This window comes from Cavia porcellus, unplaced genomic scaffold (assembly GCF_034190915.1).
Source record: "Cavia porcellus strain 051 isolate PalLab524CR breed Dunkin Hartley unplaced genomic scaffold, mCavPor4.1 scaffold_28, whole genome shotgun sequence".
Lineage (NCBI taxonomy): Eukaryota > Metazoa > Chordata > Mammalia > Rodentia > Caviidae > Cavia > Cavia porcellus.
In genome coordinates, this window is record NW_026947511.1 from 30,271,183 (window position 1) to 30,292,734 (window position 21,552).

Consider the following 21,552-nt stretch of genomic DNA (forward strand, 5'->3'; position numbering starts at 1 on the left):
CAGTGTGGGGAGATCACTGGAGATCATGCTGCCCCCAGAGGTGAAAGTAGGGGGCAGATCACCTTAACCAGCTGCTCCAACTGGACTGGGCATCAAGTTGTCCTCTCTCTCGGCGCCTGGTGATTTTTACTGTAGATGGAAAGAAAATTAGCTTTTGCTGGATGCTGGAGCCAGATTCTCAGTTCTCCCTACTGCTGGGCCCCTGGCCATCCTTCACATAGCCACACTGTGGTAAAAGGCATCCCGGGAAAGATTTCTTTGCTCCCTGTCTTGGTTCTTTCCCCACCTCCCATCTATAATTGGGATGGGTTTCTAGTTTCACATGCCTTTCTGATCATGCCTAAAAAGTCCTGTCCCCTTCCCAAAGAGATTTTATCTTGCTTCCGTGATGTCACTTGTTTAACATCACACCAGGTATGTTGTCTTTCTAGAAGAGGTAGAAGTTAACTTGGAGTTGTGGGCAAGTCAAAGTAAACTAAGTAAAGGGTGCTTCTGTGCAGATCCACATTAAGACCCCACTTTTCCTCATCAGAGACAATACCTGCTAAGACCAGCAACAAAAAAGGGACTGCAGGGCTGGGGATTTAGCTCAGTGGTGTAAGTGCCTGCCTGGCAAGCATGAGGTCATGAGTTCGATTCCCAGTACTGCAAAAAAAAAAAGAGACTGCTGCCCACAGCTGATAACTTAAAGTGACCAGGTCTGCTTACCCCCTGCAACATCCCGATCTCAGGAGTAGTCCTTGCAACATCCCAATCTCAGGAGTCCAGAAACCTTGCCAAAGGAGACCAAAGCCTAGTGTAGCATCGACAATCAATAATGGAGACAGTGGTAACCCATCTGCATTGTTTTATTTTTTAGCACCTGAACAGGGTGATGTTGTGTGTGTGTCTGCGTGCCAGGGATCAAACTCATGGCCTCAAGCTTGCCAGGCAGGCGTTTATGCTGCTGAGCTAAATCCCCAGCCTTAGGGTGACCATTTTTAAATAATGAGTTTTTATTGATTAAAAAAAATAATTTGACTAAAGATATCAGTTCACTTGGTAAAGTTTCAACACATTCTGCAGTAATGAAGGGAGACTCAACCCAGTGAGCTCGAACATCCCATATTACACCCCACAGACTTGGTGCTGGTAAAATCTTCATCTGCTTCCTTAGGGCCAACTTGGGAGGGGCTGTGTATGCACACACGGTGATTCTCACATCGCAGCTCCCCTGGCTGTCACAGTAGTTGGATTGGATTCCTGGGACCCCATACCCCACTCAATCCCTGCGAGCCTGGGACATTCCTTTATCTTGTGACCACTGCTTTAATAGTTTTGTGAGCTGATAGAAGATTTGAATCTCTTATTCAGAAGAAAAATTACATCTTCAGATATGAAACTGACATGCTACCTCTTACTGTTTGCATGGCCACACTTAGCCAGTCAGGGAAGGGAAAGTCACATTCATTTTCGGTATGGCAGGAAAGATGCTAGATTTGTAGGCTACTTCCCTTTCCCAGCTCCCCCAGGGCTGCCCTAGTGGGCATCCTTCCAGAGTGATGAGTAGAGCAAGCCAGGGAATCTCATTAGTCGAATGGAAAAGACCTCTGGTCTTTGTCAGGTAGTACATGGATCTAAGGTAGGTAAGTGGCCTGAACAGTCCATTCTTCATATCCCAGAACACTTATCAATCCTTCTGTAGAATCAACACCCAGATCTCTAGGTGGATACTGGCTGAACTAGTTATCCAGATTTATAGGCCAAGGTGTTATTAGATCTAACAGCCAAAGATAGCAAGATGGCTACTTGCATTAACCCCCACTATGGGATGCCATAGCCAAAGGACCACTCATCTTGGGAACAGTATCACTAAATCTAGGATGTGCTCCTTGCGATCAGTATATCTGTATGACACTGCAGACTGAGAATGGGCTTGCAGTAGATTGGTTTAATGGCCCCGAAATTTGATGTGGCACCCCTAACAGTGCCCATGGGCTCTGGGACTATTTTACAGCCTTGAGTGGGTAGGGGGATGTACTCCTAAGACTTTCCTGACATTGCCCACCCTGACAACTAACCTCATCTTCAATACTGGTCGTCTCAAGGTGAATTTCACTGGTGAGCATTTAGTGCCTACCTTTATTCTTTCCCTGGAGCTGGAAAATATCACACAACATACAGAGACTCGCCCAGCTGCTGTATATGCAGTGAGCCCTGAATGCCTTAAGGAAGTTTCTTTTGAACACTGAAGTCAAATTGAGACAGGTTGAATCACAGAACTAGGTGGCTCTAGATATTCTAACAACACAGGGCAGGACCTATGCAATCAAGCTGAGTGGTTTTTTTTTTGTCTTTTTTCCTTTTTATCGGTACCAGGGATCGAACTCACGACTGCCTGCTTGCAAGGCAGGCGCTTATGCCGCTGAGCTAAATCCCCAGCCCCAAGCTGAGTGTTTTAACTTCAACCTTCCCAGATCTTCTTCAGCAGGTCACTGCCGTGTCAATCCCTGAGGTTCCTCTGAGAAGCCATTCCTGGTTTGCTGATAGGAAAAAACCATCTGTGGTTGGGGTCATTTTTCTCTTTGGACTGTGCATACTCCATGGTTTAATAAGCTCTGTCCCTTCCACACTCGAGGCTATTTGTCCACTGTAAAGAAGGATACCTGATGTCTATCAAGGGCCTTTAGACAGCCCGTCTGGTGAGCGTCCCGGGCTGCCTACTGTTGCATCAATCTGCCCCATTCAGCAGGAAGAAGCTAGAATGGTCATCACCTATTTTTCCCCTAACAACAGTCAGGATCACTTCTCCAGAGGGAATTTGTTTGAAGCAGGGCAGGCAGCTAGGGACAAAGTAGCCCAAGATAAGACAAAAGCCTTGAAACTGAGGCCTGAGAAGAACCAGGCCCCAAGATGGAGACACAATGGCCAGGACTGAGGTTTTGTATCCTCACCTATAGTTGAACTGTTTCATAACCTTATAGGTTGATCTCAACCTGATACAGAGTTGTCTGAGATGTGGCTCTTGTAGAAAAATCCCTAGACAATGAGACCCCATGGAAACCTTTTTTTCCTATCTGCATCCTGGAATCCATTCTTCAGTCATGTGAGCTAAGAACACAGGCCTGCAGTCCTAGAGACAGCTAACTCCTTGCTTATCTAGCCATGCCTTTATTCCTCCAAGCAGTCACTGAGCCTCTGTGCCTGGCGCAGTGCTGCTGCTGAGATGAGAACACTCCCTAAGCATTCTGGGAGAACACAGCGGGAACCAGGATTAATGAGGAATAAGAATGTCTTCCACAAAGCACAGGGCTGGAGGGCTGAGCTGCGGCTGTGGTGGGAACATGTCCAGGCATGCCCAGCTTGCAGTCTACCCACCCTGAGGGCAATGAGGTGGGGACAGCTTTATAGCTTTTCTGACAGGCTGAAGAGACCTGAAGAGGTGCATGATGTTACAAAGCCTTCCCATCCTCCAGGCAAGAGGGACCAAGCCCCTCCACTCCAGCTCCTCAGAGGGGCAGAAGGTTAACTGCCCTTTGCCAGGTGTGATGGTGCACACCTGTAATCACAGCACTTGAGAGGCTGATGCAAGAGAATTGCTGTGAGTTCAAGGCCAGTCTGAACTACAGAGTGAGTCCAGGGCTAGCCTGCACAACGAGACCTTGTCACAAAACAAAACTACCTCTTCAAAGTCCAATAAAGCCTCGCCCCTCCATGGGATGGGAGTTGGGGAATTCACATGGGAAATGAATGTGCTCCCCACCTCAGGTCTTGCAGCAGGGTGTTTATCTGGGACCCAATCTCTCCTGCTCTGGAAAACAGCCAGAACGAGGGTCCTGGTCCTTTGTTCTTTGCTTTTAAAAACAAGGATGCGCTGAGCATCATGGTGCAAGCCCGTGATCCCAATACTTGGAAGGTTGAGGCAAGAGGATCACCATGGTTTCAATGCCAGTATAGGCTACATAGTTCAAGATCAGCCTGGACTACATAGTGAAACCTTGTCTTTAAAAAGTTTGGCACATGCCTGTAATTACTCTGGAAGGCCAAAGCAAGAAGATCCAAGTTTGAGGTCAGCCTGGGCAACTTAGTGACTCAGCAAGACCCTGTATCGATTTTCTTTTTTCTTTTTTTGGTCTTTGAAACAGGGTCTCACTATGCAGTCCAGGCTGGTCTTCAACTCATTTTGTAGCCCAGGCTAGTCTCAAAGCAGCAATTCTGCCTCAGCCTCCTGAGTGCTGGGAGTTACAACCTGTAGTTGTGTGCCACCATGCCCGGCCCTACATGGAAAATTTAAAGATAAAAATTACAAAGGGCTAGGGATGTAGCTCAATGCGAAGGCTTTGCATTCAGTCCACAGAAGTCCCCTCAAAACAACAACAACAACAAAAAACCCTTATTTTTCTTGGGTCAGTATTCCATATTTTTCTGAATTCCTTTTTCTATTGAAATAGGTAGAGGGGAGAAAGAAGAAAATGACTGCAGAGCCGTTGGGCATGGTGGCTCATTTCTGTAATTTCAGCACTTAGGAGGCCAAAGCCGAATTACTGAGTTCGAGCCCTGCCTGGGGTATATAATGAGTTCAAGGCCAGCCTGAACTACATAGCAAAACTCTGTCTCAGAAACAAACAAAAAACCCAGGGAGTGCTTAGTGGCACAGCATCTGCCATGGGTGAAGCCCTGGGCCTTCCCCATCTTGGACTTGGATTAAAAAGAAGTCAAGTAAGCCACCCTAACTCTACCCCATCCGGCTCGGGTGTCCCCAGTCCTGGATGGGAGTGAACTCCACCCTCTCCCCTGGGAAATAGGAACACACGCATCCGCATCCGGCCACCCTTAACTATTTCTTCCCACTTGAGTAAAAGTGATTGAAAGAAGCCTGTCACCTGCTCCAACCTCCAAGCACTGGATGATACCGCCTTGATCTATTGTCTTTCAGGCTCTCAGCTGGTGGCCTGGCCTAAAGGATGGGCAGAAGAGGCCAGGGTTGGGTCTTCAGTGCCCCGGGGCGAACAATATTCTATTCAGTTACTGTCCTGAAGATGTCTCCTAATTGAATTCTTGGACTGGGGAGGAGGGACATAAATTTGTCCCTAGCGGTGGTTCTGTCTCCTGTAAAATGGGAGTAAGGGTACAGGACTTGGAATCTGGCCCTTTCCGGTTCTAATTCTGGATTTGCTCGCCTGGTCTGTAGATTGGTCTTTAAAAAAAAAAAAAAAAATGGGGGGGTGGGCTGGGGATTTAGCTCAGCGGCATAAGCACCTGCCTTGCAAGCAGGCAGTCGTGAGTTCAATCCCTGGTACCGATAAAAAGGAAAAAGACAAAAAAAAAAAAAAAAAAAAATTGGGATGGGAATGTGGGGCTGGAGATGGCAGTGGCCTGACTTTTCTGGCAAGTATCATATGTCATGCGCAAGCCTGCCCCGGGGCGAGGCTCGCCTGCCTGATCTGGTTTGGCTCCTGCCCACTGGGCCAAGTGTCTGATGTAAGTTTGGTTCTCTCTTCCATCAGGGTCCGTGTGTCCCAGACTGATAACTCTTTTAAGAAATAAAGGTCGTATCAATCTGAATCTCCTCCCACCCTCGGCAACTACTATCAGCCCTGCAACACCGCTGCCAGCCAGATTTCCTGTGGCCCCGCCTGAATGACGAAACCCGCGCTGGCCATTGCACTACCGGGCTTTTACGGAGATCTCGGCCCTCGGTCTCGAGACACTTTGGGTCTTTCACACAGAGCGCGGGGAAGGGCTTAGGACCCGGCGGACGCCCAGTGATAAGCGGGGTGCACGCGACTGTCTCCAGGGCCAGCGGGTGGCGCCCTGGGTCGAGCGACCTGGGTGCTGGTTTTCGGCCGCTGGGAGCCGGGGCGTGAGCACCCCTCCAGGCACTAACCAAACTCCTCCTGAGGAACACTTGGGGGATCCGATCGGATGGAGCTCGGGGGCCAGGCTTGTGAGGAAGGGGGACGCAAGGAGCCCCCGAGAATCCATCTCCTGGGGCTGCGGGAGTCCCGAGCACAGAGGTGGGAGTGGGGGAGCGCAGGCCGCAGTAGCGCAGGCTTCAGACCCCACCCCCACAACCCGGCCTTCGCCAGGCTGGGACAGCGCGGGGCGCAAGGCCGCCGGGTCAACACTGCCCCCGCGCCGCGGTCCCACGGGCATCCTCTGGAACGTCCAGCTGTGCCCTTGGCCCTCGGGATGACAATCGCTGGGAGTTACTGCCCTCCCTCCAAGCCGCCCCTCAAGTTCCCCAGTCAACACGGACTGTACCCCTCCCCCCGCAACGCGACCCTATAATAAACAAGTCTTTCCTTGATCCTCCCCTGCCGCGAGCGCCCTCGGGGACCTTGGCAGCTGCAGCCGCCACCGATCCCTTCCAGAAAGGGGGCGTGGCCGTGGCTCGGGGTTCGGCCGGGAGCGTTCTGGGGCTCCGTGGGGGCGGGGCCAGGCTGCTGTCACTGGGCAGGAGAGAACGTTGCGAACGTGCGCTTGGAGTTCATTGGTCGAGGTGGGCCACACTCCCGGGTCTGGATTGGGCCTCGGGGCGGAGAGGGCGTGGCCTAGGCGCTCTAGTGCTTATAGGCTGCGGTGCACTGGTGCCAGGGATCTCAGCAGGCCAAGGGGGAGGTGCGAGAGGCTGAGAGGGACAGGTCTGGGCAGCGCTCGGTGGTTGGCACCAGTACACGCACCTATTCAAGAGGCCGGACTCACTTGTCCTAGCAGTTCTCGCTGACCGTGCTAGCTGGTAAGTGTTCCTGCGTGCGGGCTCTGCGTGGGGCTCGGCTGTACGGGTCCTATCGCTCGCTGTCTTGTCCGCCCCCTAGACTGACGCCTGGTCCGTGTCCCTCTTGTCTTTCAGCGGTTTTTGCGCTCCGGCACATTTGGGCTCCTCAACGAACGTCCTGGCTTCCGACTTCAGCATGCCTAATCTCTGGGACCGCTTCTCGTCGGCCTCCTCTTCGTCTTCGTCCCGAACGCCCACCCCAGATCGGCGGCCGCGCTCGGCCTGCGGGTCGGCGGCCCGAGAGGAGGGCCTGGACCGCTGCGCGAGCCTGGAGAGCTCGGACTGCGAGTCCCTGGACAGCAGCAACAGCGGTTTCGGGCCGGAGGAAGGTGAGGACTGTGGGCGGGACCCGAACGCGACTCCAGGGGTCGGGAGCCGAGGAAGCACAGTGCTGGAAGGGGTCGAACCACTAGGTTTCCTTGCGTAACTGCTCTTAGATGCCCGGGAGGCGAGGGGGTTGGAGTAGAGCGTGGGGCAGAAACTGAGGCACGGAACGGGAAGGAGCGCTTCTTACTTAGCGCACAGCACCTCTCCGGCCAGTAGATCTCCTGTGGAGGCTGCTCTAATACCCCTCCCCCTGTGCCTTCCTTCCAGACTCTGCCTACTTGGATGGGATGTCTTTGCCTGACTTCGAGCTGCTCAGCGACCCCGAGGATGAGCACCTGTGTGCCAGCCTCATGCAGCTGCTCCAGGAGAGCCTGTCCCAGGCGCGACTGGGCTCGCGCCGCCCCGCGCGCCTGCTGATGCCTGCCCAGCTGGTGAGCCAGGTGGGCAAAGAACTGCTGCGCCTGGCGTACAGCGAGCCGTGCGGCCTGCGGGGGGCGCTGCTCGACGTCTGCGTGGAGCAGGGCAAGAGCTGCCACAGCGTGGGCCAGCTGGCCCTCGACCCCAGTCTGGTGCCCACCTTCCAGCTGACCTTGGTGCTGCGCCTGGACTCTCGCCTGTGGCCCAAGATCCAGGGGCTGTTCAGCTCAGCTAACTCTTCCTTCGTTCCCGGCTTCAGCCAGTCCCTAACGCTGGGCACTGGCTTTAGAGTCATCAAGAAGAAGCTGTACAGCTCCGAGCAGCTGCTCATTGAGGAGTGTTGAGCTCCAGCCCGGGGGCTGCACTGCCCCCATGGCAGACGGTGAACTTTTGGGATGGAGACTTGGCAGGCCAGGGCCAAGGGACTGCTGCTTGTATTAGAAAGCTGACAATAGCCCCCAGTGGAGGAGGTCACAGTGGGGGAGCATAGTGTTTCCTAGGAAGCTCATTGAGTTTTGTGCAGGTGGGTCCCCATTGGGGCACATGCCCCTCAATACTGTAGCATGAAACAAAGGCTTAGGGGCCCCAGGCTTCCGGCTGGATGTGTATGTAGCATGTACCGTATTATTTTTATTATTCTTGACAGTTACGACGACAGTGGTGTGTGACAGCTAGGAGGGCAGCTGGGCTGCGCTGGCCTCTGCCGGGGGTGTGTGCTTCTGCTGGTTGCCACGAGGGAGGGGGGGGAGGTCTTAGAGTCGGTTTGTGTATCCGGGTCTGGAGGGACCAAGTGTGTTTGTTGTTTGTTTTGTATCTTATTTTTCGGATTGGAGCTTCACTACTGACCTGTTCTAGGCAGCTATCTTACAGACGCATGAATGTAAGAGTTGAGAGGGGTTAGTGTTCAGATCCCTTGGGATCGTGACACTAGAAGACAAAATACACCTGAGAGCTGCGTCCAAACCCGTCCCCCACTGTGTCTCTGAGAACTGAATTGTGAGGGGTGGGGCCGAGTGGGGCTGGGGGCTGGAACCCCTTCCCCAAAGGAGTGCCATCCGGGTCTTCCATTTAGAACTGTTTACATGAAGATGCTCACTGTTCATAAGTACACTTGATGTTCAAGTATTAAGACCTATGCAATATTTTTTACTTTTCTAATAAACATGTTTGTTAAAAAACAGTTGACTGAGTCTCATTGATGCTATGAAATGAAAAAGAAAAGTGTGGGGATGGTGCTGGTTTTATTGCATTTTGGGGGCCACTTGTGTGTTCCCTGGGGCCCTTTCCAGGGCTGCCTGCCAGCCTGGTAACAGGTATGTGAACCGCACCAGGCACTGTGGCTTCCTTGGCTGAAGCTACTGGGCGATTGGGCTGGAAAGCACCTGGGGTGGTGACTCGGACCTCCCTTCTCTACGGAGAGCTCACCTGGCTGCCCAGGCTGAGCTACTGAAGGCCTGGAAGAGGCTTCATCCTTTCCTTTTGTCACGCACACACTTCTCTTTGGTCTAGTGATGGAAATTACATATAGGATCTCTGAACTGAAAAGGTGAGGAGAGGGACTCTTCCCCAGACAGGGAAGCAGGGCTCAGAGGAGCATGGCCTGCCTCAGAGGGAGTGTGGCCCTGGCAGGTGCAGAACCCCCAACACACACAATTACAGGAGATGCCCTGGGTGACCCGGACTCCTTGCACTCTGGGCCCTAATTTCCTTATCACAGAAGTTGGCATGGGTCCAAATGAAGGCCAAGGCCCTTCCCACAGCTCCTTCCCTTGACTCTGGGGTCCACCCACACCAGCTGGCCTTTGGAGAGTGGCTACCTCCTTTGTTTCTCTTCCTACTCCCAGACAGGCCCTGTTTGCCTGTGATCATAAAACACTGGTTCTTTCACCCGAATGTGCAGTCAGAGTCCTTGGAGCCCTGGCTAAAAACAGTTCACCCGCCTGAATGGAGAGCAGAACCCTAGAAATCTACACTCACCAGGGACCCTGTGTGGGGGGAAAAGGGGGTGTCACTTTGGGATGATTTAGGGTTCCTTTGGTGGAATTGCATGACTTATTTCCCAAAGTGCACAAACTTGAGTCAGCTCCCGCATGGACAGGAATGGCCATGGAGAAGCTGCCTAGAGTGTAATTTTAGGAAAGCACTGATTCCATTTTGGCACATCCTCCTGTCAGTCACCCTGTGAGGGCACTTGGGCAAGGATTTGACCTGATTTGCAGATTAGTAGAGGCCCAAAGCCTATTGGGTTTGGGGCTGGGAGTGAGACAGGCCCAGCCCTTGGGACTGAGATCTCTGCTAGTGCTCCCTGATGCTGCCTTCCTGGTCCCAAAGGAAAAGCAAAGAGAACACACTACTTTGTCTCCAGGGTCTCATTGGAGGCAGAAGCTGGATGGCTTGGTAACTCCTCTGCAAGCCTGGAGGCAGCTGAGCACACCTGGTTCCTTTCGGGATGGTCTCAGCAGTGAGGGCCATCTGCAAACCAAGCACCCTTTAACATTAACAGGGACCCTATCTGGCTCCCTTCACTCAGTTTTTGCCTTCCTCTAACATCTCTGCAAAAGTCATCAGCTTAATAATAGTCACATCCACAAAGTACATGGAGCTGGGCATGGTGGTATATACCTGCAATTCCAGCACTCTGCAGGGCTGAGGCAGGAAGATCACAAGTTCAAGCCCATATTGAGCAACTTATTAACTTAGTGAGACCCTGTCTTGAAATAAAAAGTAAATAGGGGGCTCGGGATGTAGCACCATGTAAAAGACCTGAGGTTAGTCCCCAATATTGCAAAAAATAAAAACAAAAAGGAGAAAAGAAAGGAAAAAAAAATCCACTAATTTGGTAGAACATTCTCAGATAGTCATGAATCTGAAGGTATTCTGAAGCTAGGCATGCTGGCACACACCTGTAATCCCAGCACTCAGGAGGCTGAAGCAGGAGGATTTCGGTGAGTTAGAGGCTGGCCATGACTATGTAATGAGTTCAAGGCCAGACTGAACTACATAGCCAGACCTTGTCTCAAAATAATAATAATAATAATAATGATAAAAATGAAGCATAGTCTGAGGTTGGCACCTGTTGTGGGTTGCAGTGAAGGCTCCCTTTCTTCTCCCTCAGGTCTGCAGGCGGAGCTGGGAAGGGCAGTCTCCCCCACCCTGGCCTTCCTTTAATCCCCAGGCCCGCCAGATGCCCCATCAGCTGTCCCTGGATCAGCCCACCCTGCTTTCCCTGCTGGCAGTGCCCTGGGCTGCCGAGGCCCCTGGATACAGGCTAAGGCAACGTAGGCCACAGAACCAGGCCCAGTCAATCATTCCTTCTGGGGTGCTGCCATTCTCCTGAAGCAGGGCTCTTCACAAAGCACTCAGGAAGTAGAAAGAAGGTATCAGCCCCAGATACATCCAGGCAGGGGGCAGCAGGGAGTCTCCACCTCCATCCCAATAGCAGACAGCTTTGGGAAATCAGGGTAGTGGGTGCAGCCTGTGACCACGTGGTGCCGGTTGCTCTGAAGGCAGGGGTTGGCGGGCTGTCACCTCACTACTGCATTCATTCAATTGACCTACATAACATGAACAGGTGCCTGGGACTGCAAGAGAAAGCAAAGGAACTAAGAGCCCTTAAGAAGATGGCATCAGGAGCCTAATGAGTACCTGTAATCCCAGCACTCTAGGAGGCTGAAGCAGGAGAATTATATGTCTGAGCCCAGCTAGAACAATTTAGGGACTTAGTGACATCCTGTCTCGGAAGAAATGAAATAAAGGGTTGGAGATACAGCTCAGTGTGAAGATGCTAGGTTCAATTCTTAGGGCAGGAAAAAGAGAAAAAGGCATGGTCTCACCCACACATTTATATGTGAAACCTGGGCCATGAGAAGGGAGAATGGGCCCAGGCCTGTGTCCTCCTCTCTGAATCCCTAAATATTCCAAACGTACAAGTTTCATACCAATGAAACTGAGCTGTAGACATCACACTGACGGGTTTCCCTGAGAACTTCCCTGAAGTAAATTATACTTTACCGAGCCTGAAGCTTTGGGTTCGATCCTTCTGATGCTGGGATGGAACCCAGGGATCAGGTAGGGCTGGCAGGCGCTCCTCAGCACTGAGCTACATCTCCAGCTCCAATTCGGAAAAATAAGTTTTTGAGGTGCTGGGGATCCAGCCCAGGGCAAGTACTCTACCACTGAGCTTCACCTCCAGATCGTTTTTTCATGTTTTTGTTTTATTTTTTTAACCTTGAGACATAGTCTCACTGAGTTCCCCAGGCTGGCTTCAAACTCTGGATCTTTGTGCTACAGCCTCCTAAGATACTGGAATTACAAGTGTGGGCCACTGTGTGCTCAGCTAAATGGTTTTTTTTTTTTTTTTTAATATTCTATTTCTTTTTCTTTTTCTTTTTTTTTTTTTTTTTGTCTTTTTGAGACAGGGTCTCTCTATGCAGTTCAGGCTGACCTTGAGCTCACTTTGTAGCCCAGGCTGGTCTCAAACTCACAAAGATCCTCCTGCCTCAGCCTCCTGAGTGCTGGGATCACAGGCCTAATATTTTGGTTTCTTGAGACAGACTCTTGCTATATCGTACAGGCTGGCTTTAAACTCGTGGTGATGTATTTGTGATAACGGGCTGGCCAAAGATTTTGCATGTAGATACCAAAAATACAAGCAATAAAAGAGAAGATAGACTGTATCAGGATTTGAAACACAGCAACTCAGTAGGCTGAGATGGAGGATTTAGCCAGGAGTTCCTGGACAGCCTGGGCAGCATAGCAAAGCTTTGTGGTTTTTTTTGTCTTTTTCATTTTTATCAGTACGAGGGATCAAACTCACGACTGCCTGCTTGCAAGGCAGGCGCTTACGCCGCTGAGCTAAACCCCCAGCCCCAAAGCTTTGTTTCAAAATAACAAATGCAGGGATGTGGGCATAACCACTGGTCAGTGACACCGGGATGGAGAGCTGTACCCTCGACCCTGGGCCTATATGGAAGGGCAGAGGTGAAGAACTCTTATTGACAGAATGCTTTACAGCTTCAGCCCACTTTTCACCACTTGGAAGTAGCTCATCATATCATTCCCATTTTACAGATCAGGAAATCAAGAAACTGGAGCAAGAGAAAGGTCTGGAGGAAGGGGTTATGACTTTACACAATTTTTCTGTCGTCCATGTTTCTTCATCTTTGAACCTACAAAGTAGGACTGGATAAGATCTAAGAGTGATTCTTTTCTGGTTTTTGTTTTATTGTGTTTTTTGAGATAAGATTTTACTATGTAACCCAAGCTGGCCGTGGATTTGCTGGGATCCTCCTGCCTCAGCCTCCTGAATACTGAGATTACAGGCCTAAACCAGGGTGACTCTTTGAAGCTGAGTTCAGCTGCTCAGGGCTGTTACTTTTCCCCACCCCCACCAACTCACCCTGCCTGGGTCCAGGCCCTGGTGGAGGTGGGGGGAGGAGGAACAGAGCCGCCTTGCAGGTCACTGGGCAAATGCTTGACTGCTTTCTGGAGCGCGTCCAAGTCTGCAAGGAGGATGTTAGGAAGAAATTTCCACGGCCCTTCCCCCAGCAAGGAGGGATTTTCCACTCTGCCTGGGCAGACAGGCCTCCCAGAGTCCCCAAAGGGGCTCTGGCAAGCCACAGGTCTTGCCAAATGGCTTGGCCAAATAGGGAGGGATGGAAGAGGTGATTGGGTCCTGGTCCTCCCAAAGTGGCAGTTTGCAGGGGAGACGCCTCTGATCTTAGAGACACATCAGGGGCCCCTTCCTAGAATGGGCTGGAGAGGAAAGGAGGGGCAGACAGGAGCTCCGGGTGGACCAGGAGAAGGTGACACTGTGGGCTGGCCCTGAGAAGGTCTCATTTGCTCAGTGACAGCTGGGTCCCCAGGAGAGGGCTGGGTGAAGCAAATCACACAGGACAGAGCACAGGCAGCCGCTGCAGGCTCAGCGCTGTGGCCTCTGCCTGGCTCTTCCTGTCCCACCTCAGTGCTTCCCCTGGGTGGCCCTGGGACCTTCAGCCGTAACTCCGCTGTCCCCTGTCCCTGGGGAAGCCCTCCCCACAGCGGCTCCCCGCCTCGAATTTCCTCTTCTCCTGAGCAGCACCAGACCTTGCCCACGGTGGTGGGGGTGCATTGCTGGGGCATTACTGGGCTCGCTGCCCCGACCAGGTGCCCAGGGCCTGGCAAACACTGTCAAGAGTGGTTGGATTTTGCACTTTGGAGTTCGGGGTAAAAAGGAAGCAGATTATGATTTTGCTTCTAAGCACTGACTCTCCGCAGTGCGAAGCGTTGGACAAACATGAGCTCTATCACTGATCTGAACGGCTCCGTGAGGGCGGTGGTACCTGCTCCCTAGACGAGGGAACCAAGGCCCAGTGTGGTGGTGAAGTTCTGGAGGACACACAGACAGGTTTTGAACATACACAGTTAGCTTCTAGGCTAGCACCCACCAATAGAAATCTACTGCAAGCCATATATGTTATTTAGAAATTTCCAGCATCCATATTAAAATGTAGGATGTGTTGGGCATAGCAGCACAGGCCTGTAAACTCAGCACTCTGGGAGGCTGAGGCAGGAAGATCTCAAATTACAACCCATTTTGGGTAATTTAGCAAGGCCTTAATCTCTTTTTTCCCCCTTAATCTGAAAATAAACACTAGAGCTGGATGCCGTGGTACATTCCGGTAATCCCAGCTGATGGGGGAAGATCACTGGGGGCAGAGCCCTGAGAGCCACATCGCAGGGGTGGCCTCTCACAAGGGGCCTCCTTGGGGCTTCCTGCAGCCTCCTGGCATTGGGGCAGGGGCAGGGAGGGGTGCTGCAGCTGCTCTCAGAATTTGAATGCCCAGAGACTCAGTACAGAGGATGGGAGCGCAGGGAACCTGGGCTAGTGGCCGGGTGGCCTCCCACCTCTGCTCCTCCAAACCGGCCGTTCTCAGCTGTAGCCAGGGGTAGGTGAGCAGCCTGCGTTCCATAACTCTGGGTGCAGAATGTGTGAGCCTAGCCCTAGCTCACCAAGTTCTTGCTGAGTGACTTTGAAGTCACACTGGGGCTGGCTGTAGCTCATCTAGCGTTCATGATGTCCTGGGGTCCATGCCCAGCACAAAAAATGTCAGATGCCCTCTTTGAACCTCAGTTTCCACCTCTGGAAAATGAAGACCCGTACTGGGATGCTGTGGCCAGGCACACACCATAATCCTAGCGTTTTGGGAGACAGAGGCAGGAGGATTGCAAGTTTGAGCCCAGCTCAGGCATCTTAGACCCTATTTCAAAAGGAAGAATGAAAGAAAGAAAGAAAGAAAGAAAGAAAGAAAGAAAGAAAGAAAGAAAGAAAGAAAAGAGAGAGAGAGAGAGAGAGAGAGAGAAAGGCTGGCGAGTGTAACTCAGTGCAAACGTGGGTTCAATCCCCAGTACTGAAAAAAACAAAAAATGTGAGACCCTGATGAGGTCCATAGAGAGCTCAGCTCAGCCAATCAAAGCATCAGTGCTCACCAGCTCTCCTCTCCTCCGCATAATTTCCCTGTGAAAACCAGGAGGAGGGTGTGTCAGAGTGAGCTGCAGGGGGTGTGAGCTAAGCCAGGTGTCTGGGGTTCCCTCCCAGGGTTCCCCTTGGCCCCTGCATGACACAGACCTGGTTAACCGGAGGCAGCCAGGATGGGGGCCCGCCACTCCCCGAGATGGGGAGGGTGACTCAGACTGAATCAGGCTCAGGTGAACTCACCCCTGTCCCCAGAATTCCTCGAAGGGACACTGGTACCCGTCTGGTAGCGGCGGTGCTGATCTGGACTCCAGGAAGCAGGGGGCGCTGGGAAAACCTGAGTGGAAGACACTGCGGGTCTGAGCCCCACTGCAGGCCAGGCCTGCGGGGATATCTTGATTTTTGCTGTTACTGTTTTGTTTTTTGTTTCTAATAACAGGGCCTCGCTATGTAGTGCAGGCTGACCTTGAACTCACAGCAATCCTCCTGCCTCAGCCTCCTCAGTACTGCGATCACAGGTGTGAGCCACAGTGCCAGGCTGGGCCTAGTATATCGAGTCCACACCCCACTTGAGCCAGGAACAATGAGACTAGGGGCTCAAACTTTGCCCAGTTCACTCTGCCATCCCCAGACCTTCCCTGGGCTGCACACCCCAGTGTGGGAGCTGAGGCAGCCCACGCAGCCTGCCTGCCAAGCCTGTGAGCTCCTGTCCCCTGCCCCGTCACTTCCTTCCTGCTCTGTAGCCCCTACTGGAATTAGGGCTCCTAGAGGTGGGGACAAGACTCTTGTTCACTGCCTTCTGCTCTACATCCTAGGTAGGGCGCTGATTCTGGCAGTAAGTGCTTAGTAGGTACTTGGTGTGATGACTCAAGACTTGGTGGGGAGCTGGGGTTGTGCCTTGTAGCCTCTGCTACTCAGAAAGCTGAGGCAGGAGTATCTGTATCTCTCTCTGTTTTCTGTTCGTTTGTTTTTCAGACAGGGTCTTGCTGTGTAGCCTAGGCTGGCTTCAAACTCACGATGTAGCCCAAATTGGCCCCAGCTTCCTGCGTGCCGGAGTTACAGGTGGGCTCTGCCACATCCATCTAGCAAGGGGATCTCTGGAGCCCGGAATTTGAGATTAGCCTGGGCCCATCTCAAATAATAACACAAGAAGCTCTGGGTGGGTTTTTCTTCTACCATGTGACCTTGTGACTTCAGGATGGAGGCCACAGGTCCAGTTAGCTGCTGGCCCCGTTCCCTGTCTCATTTCCCCTTTCACTGGTACAGGTGAGACTGAAGCCGTGAGGTCTGTGACCAACATGCCAGTCCACACCAAATTCCTCTGAAACTCACAGCAACCTTCCTGCCTCAGCCTCCTGAATGCTGGGTTTTCAGGCTTGTGTTACCATGCTTGGCTCCCTATATCTTTTACCATGCTTTGGTTTGGTGGTTGTTGTTATTGTTTTGGTACTGGGAATTGAATTCAGGGCTTTCACACTGAGCCGCATATGTCCCCCCCCCCATACACACATATCATTAAGTCACTATATTGACCAGGGTAGGATTGAATTTGAAATCCTCTTGCTTCAGCTTCCCAAAGTGACATTTTATCATTATGGTCATACTTCCCCAACTCCAGTTAGAGTGAGCTGGAGATCTTCGTCTCATGTCCCCCGAGAGCCTTTTTCCTGAGACAGCTCAGGCTGACAAGAATGGGGAGCTGCAATAGCCCACTCACTGGCCGAGCCAAGACACAAAGCCAGGGTCAGGTGTGAAGCCGCATCTCCCGGGTGCATGTGGGTCTCCAGGTCAGGCTGAGCCGGAAGTGTTCAGCCCCCGAGCCAGCCAGTTCCCTTCTCAGTCAGTGTAAACCAGTGTGAGTCAGGATTTCTGTCATTTGCATCAGCCAGGGTCTAACATGCACGTAGTGCACTTTCTTCACTGAAACTTCAGTTTCTTCATCTCGGGCGCAGCATGACGAGGACAGTGACAGTATTCTCCTGGAGAAAGGAAGGGTTGCTCCAGTGAGTCAAGGGCTGATCAGGGCCCAGCACTACATCCTGCTGCATATGATGGGTTCAAAAAACACCAGCTTATAGGCACCCTGAAGTGTTTGCTGACTATAGGACCAAGAGCTCTTGGGTAGAGACCAGGTTTATAGTGCACATGTGTGATCCCAGCACTTGGGAGGCTGAGGCAGGAGGATCACTGAATTCAAGCCCAGCCTGGCTAACACATAATACAACCACAAGATCTTCTGGGAGCTCAACCTCTTCCTATGGCTTTGTGGGATCTCTGAAACTGGGGAAAGGGGACCCCCACAGATAGCTGAACACTCTGCATGACCCATGCAGATGTCAGGTGGTGGCACCAAAAAAAGCTTTTGTAGGGGTCAGATCAGTTTACTGTTCGGGGGCTGAGGCTGGAACCCAGGGCTTCAACCCTGCCAGACTGTATCTCTGAGCCACCCTTGGGCCCAGGAGTGGTTTCCACAATCCTCACAATTTAATCGAACCCATTTTACAGATGACAAATGCGAGCCTCAGAAGCAAGGTTCAGGCAAAGGCCTTAGTGCAGTGCCCACCTCTGGCCCAGCCCCTCTGGGGTGTCGCCCCTCTGGCTGGTAGCCAGTCCAGCTCCAGACTTCCCGTGCGTGCTGCCTTCCTCGGGAACTTTGCCCAACTGACTCAGAGTCCCTCTCTGATCTCGGCAGTCAAGGCCGTCACCAGCTCCTCGCGGTTAACCCCAGAGAGAGCCTGACGCACTTTTGCTGAAGGAAACCGCCGAGTGTCACGCTCGCCACTTCCGGGCAGCAGGAGCCCGCCGGGCACCTCCTTCCTCCAGGTCCCCGCCAGCCGCTGCTGGGAACTGAGCTCCCCGCGGGCTTTTCCCACATCGCCACCCCGAGCCTGGCATCCTCACCTTTACCGTGAGGGTAAAGGTGGCAGTGCCCACCTACTTCAGGGTCGACCCTAGGGAATCGTGGAGAACGTTCCCGTGATGTGCAGCACAGAGACGGCACAAGGACACAGGCTTGCTACCCCTCCGCCCCAGGAAGCAGAAAGAGGGGACACGCGGGGGTGCACCCTCATGCAAGGCGGCGGGCAGAGCGGGGGCTCGAACCCGGAGCCAACCCCGCGGTGCGGCGCTGGGAAGGAAAGCCGTCGGCTCCCGCTCCACCCGCCCAGCTCCGCGCCTCCCAGCCCCACCTATCGAAGGACGTTCTGCCGGATGCCGCCCCCGCAACCCCAGGCCCCACTAATTCTCGGACGCGGCTCCCCCGCAGCCGGCGTGACCACCAGAAGGGGGCGGGGAGCCAAGTCACCCTAATCCCTTCGCAGGGTCTCACCCAGACGGCTTTCAGTTGGTCCCTTTTGACTGTGTAGGCGGGATCTCAACCTCAGTGGCCAATGGGAAGAGGGAGTGTCATTTGGTTGCCGTGGCAACAAAGGGCGGCAACGCCCCCCTTCCCACTCCACTGTTAGGTGGAAACTGCTCTTCCCGGGACCTGCAACACTGAGTCAGGCGTGGTGGCTTCAGTTAAACCTCAGGGTAGGAGGCGGGTTACACACTGAGGAACACCAAGGACCCAAACCTTTGACAAACAAACCGTGTAGAGGAGTCTCAGATTTCTGAGCTTTTAGAGAGGGCTGCTCAGAAGACGGGTATTAATCAAGGGGGGGGGGGTGTCCCCTCTTAGAAGGGACAGACAAGCCCAGTGTAAGGGTACAGGATGGATACAGCACCGTAGGGGCAGTCTTAGGTGACCCTGAGTTGCTTAGTAAGCAGATTAGGGCTCCCAAACCAGGACCCACCCAAGGCAGGGTGGGGATCAAGATGAGGCTGAATTGTGAGTCTCACACTGTCTTCAGTTCTGGACAAGGACAGAGAATCAAGGGTCACCAAGGCCGTCCACTTGCCCCTAGGCAGCTTGCACCCTGCCTTAGGTATGGTCACGTCCTGTGTTGGGTGTTTATTAACTTCAGACTCTTCCCAGGAAAGAGGAAGGTGACCAGGTTCATTCTGCCCATTTCACAGATGAGGAAATTGATACCTGCTTGGGAAAATATCTCACCCTTGGGCCCTGGGGCCTGGCACTGCACCCAACCCAGGCTGCTCTCATGGCCTTTAGTTCCCTGGTATGCTTGCTCCTCCAGTGGAGCCCTGTGCCACAGCCCTGACATTGTCCACTTTGCTGATGCTGCACGCTTCCCAGGTGGGTAAACCCATGGTTCAGGAGACAGGTGGGCTCTGAATGTGACATCCTCCTCCGTTGGTCCTGGGTGGGAGGTCAGATGATGGTTTTCCCCAGTGAGTCTCGGGCACAGCTCTGTTCCAGCTGAGAGGGCCATCCTGGTGCAGGATCTCCCTGGCTGGGCTGTGAGCAGAAATTCTGAAGGGCAGAGCCTTGTCTACCCATTTTGTCCCTGCCCTCAGTGAGGAGCCTGGCACACATGGGTCTCAGACAAATTTTCTTTCTGTCGGAATCATTTTGGACAATCCCACATGGAGCAGAGAGATCGATTTGAGAGGTTGGGAGTTCCAGCAAGGGCCATCAGGCTCCCTGTGGGTGACACTGAGGGGACTCAGGTATGGCAGAGCCGAGAGCATAAGGGGCCCTGAGCCTCAGCGCCATGAACAGGAACAGGAAGCCCAGCCCTGCTGCCCACCGACCATGCTGGGTCTGGGAGTGCCCCCTCTGGGAAGACAGATGTTCTGGTTTCTTTGTTTTTCATTTTTTGGTACCATGGATCAGACTCATGACCTTGTGCTTGCCAGGCAAGTGCTTGTGCCACTGAGCTAATCCCTCAGCCCAAGATACAGTGTTCTGGAAGCCCGCGAAGGCTGCATTACACGCCACACGCCTGCTCCACATTGTCCTGCTGTCCCTTTCCTCTGGGACCTTGCTTCCCACTCACCCCTCCTCAGCCAGTCCTGAAAGCTGGCCTCCCTTTGTTTCCCCTGGGAGCCAGCATCTCTGGGTCTTCACACTGGTTTCTGCCTTAGCCTTCTACTACGTGGAATATTAGTCTGCTTTCTATAAAACAGTGTCAAGTTGTTGTTGGTTTAACAAGGCCTTATTCATAGTGAGACCCTGTCTCAAGAAACAAAACAAAATAAAACAAAAAAACCACACAAGAAAATCAAAGGACAAAAAAAAAAAAAAAACCTGTCTTACAGTTGGCATGATAGCACATGCCCGTAATCCTAGAAACTCAGGAGGCTGAGACAAGAGGATCACCTCAAGATTGGGGCCAACCTGGGCTACGTAGTGAATCCAAGGCCAGCCTGAACTACATAGTGAAGCCCTACTTAAAAGACAAAAAACAATAATTGTCTTGCACACTACCAACTGGAAACTATCTTATTTGGTGGTTCGGGCAGTATTGCTGGGTATTACTTGCTGATAGTGGTGAGGCTGTAGCTCGGTGGCAGAGCACTGGCTTAGCATGGGCAAGGCCCTGGGTTCCATCCCTGGTACTGTAACATTGATGGCAGTGAGGACAGTGGCTTCCATTCGTAACAGATTTTATGCCTTTCCGCACATTCATGGTCTCACTTCATCAGGCCGATCCCTGCAGTACGGGCATCTCTGGTCTCCTTGGACTGACTGCGGACACTGAGGCAAAGTAGCAGTGACTTGCCTGGGCTGCGACCTGATTCGAGGCCCTGGTGACCTGGATACAGAGGAAATCGGCGCCCTCCTGCCACTGGGCAGCCCTGTGAGAGCGGCAGGATGGAAACAGCACGGGGAGTTTGCCCTGGACGTGAGGAAGGACTTCCTGTAAGAAGTGTTTAGCCATCAGAATAAGTGTCAGGGAAGGGTGTGGAGCGCTGGCTTCCGAAGTCCTCAGAACAAAACACAGCCTTGCCCAGCCGGGATCACGCAGCGCTGCCCAAGGCATGGCACCGACTGTGTGACCTTGGAGGCTCCTCTTGCCACCAAGATCAGCATACCCTGATGTGAGGTGGCCAACCTGGCCACTTCCAGGGCCAGCGGGAGCGGGGCAGGATGTGGAGCCTCCATGAGGAGACTGTCTGGGCCCCTGACGTGGGGGGGGGGCACCCCAAAACTCAAACAGCAGGGCTGTATTTTTTTGTGTGTCTTTTTCCTTTTTATCGGTACCAGGGATCAAACTCACGACTGCCTGCTTGCAAGGCAGGCGCTTATGAGCTAAAACCCCAGCCCCAGCAGGGCTGGATTTAACTCAGTAGCAGAACATTTCTCTAGCATACGTGAGGGCCTGCATTCAGGTCTCAACACTGCAAAACAAAGATCAAGTAATAAAAAAGTATAAAAATGAAAGTAAAAAGTATCCAAAATTCTATTATCTATAAAAATAAGAGTTGTTTCTGGAGCATATTTTCTCTTTTTTTGCTTGTGGTAAAATATGCTTAGTATAAAATTTATCCTCAGAACCTTTACATGTACACAAATTCTGTTTTTCTAAAGATTTCTCAAAGGCAGAGCTAGCAGTGCGAGCTATTCTGGGAAGAGCCTTGTGACACTGCTCACGTGGGCAGGCAGGGTAGCTGGCAGCTCTGTGTGGCGTGAGGTGGGCCATGTTGGCGTTCAGGGCTGAGGGCAGCTCCAGTCGGGGGGATGAAGGGAAGGCGA

General features: G+C 52.5%; 1 protein-coding gene and 2 long non-coding RNA genes across 4 annotated transcripts; 2 read left to right on the forward strand and 1 right to left on the reverse strand.

Moving 5' to 3' along the window:
* The first annotated feature begins 6,519 nt into the window (after positions 1–6,519).
* Ddit4 (DNA damage inducible transcript 4) lies at positions 6,520–8,681 on the forward strand. Its single transcript, XM_003473775.5, has 3 exons — positions 6,520–6,718; positions 6,833–7,086; positions 7,352–8,681. Exons 2-3 carry the CDS (start codon positions 6,894–6,896, stop codon positions 7,843–7,845), a joined length of 687 nt encoding a protein of 228 aa, XP_003473823.1. The 5' UTR covers positions 6,520–6,718; positions 6,833–6,893; the 3' UTR covers positions 7,846–8,681.
* Positions 8,682–16,370: 7,689 nt separating this feature from the next.
* LOC111757951 (uncharacterized) lies at positions 16,371–18,418 on the reverse strand. Of its 2 annotated transcripts, none has more exons than XR_002792195.2 (2): positions 18,283–18,418; positions 16,371–16,933 (listed from the first exon to the last, which is right to left on the reverse strand). It is a non-coding gene; the product is annotated as an uncharacterized LOC111757951 (long non-coding RNA). The 2 variants fall into 2 exon arrangements; XR_002792196.2 differs by lacking the exon at positions 18,283–18,418 and adding an exon at positions 18,143–18,273.
* Positions 18,419–18,434: 16 nt separating this feature from the next.
* Positions 18,435–21,209, forward strand: LOC134473650 (uncharacterized). The gene is made up of 2 exons (XR_010044005.1): positions 18,435–19,149; positions 20,502–21,209. It is a non-coding gene; the product is annotated as an uncharacterized LOC134473650 (long non-coding RNA).
* Positions 21,210–21,552: the final 343 nt, after the last annotated feature.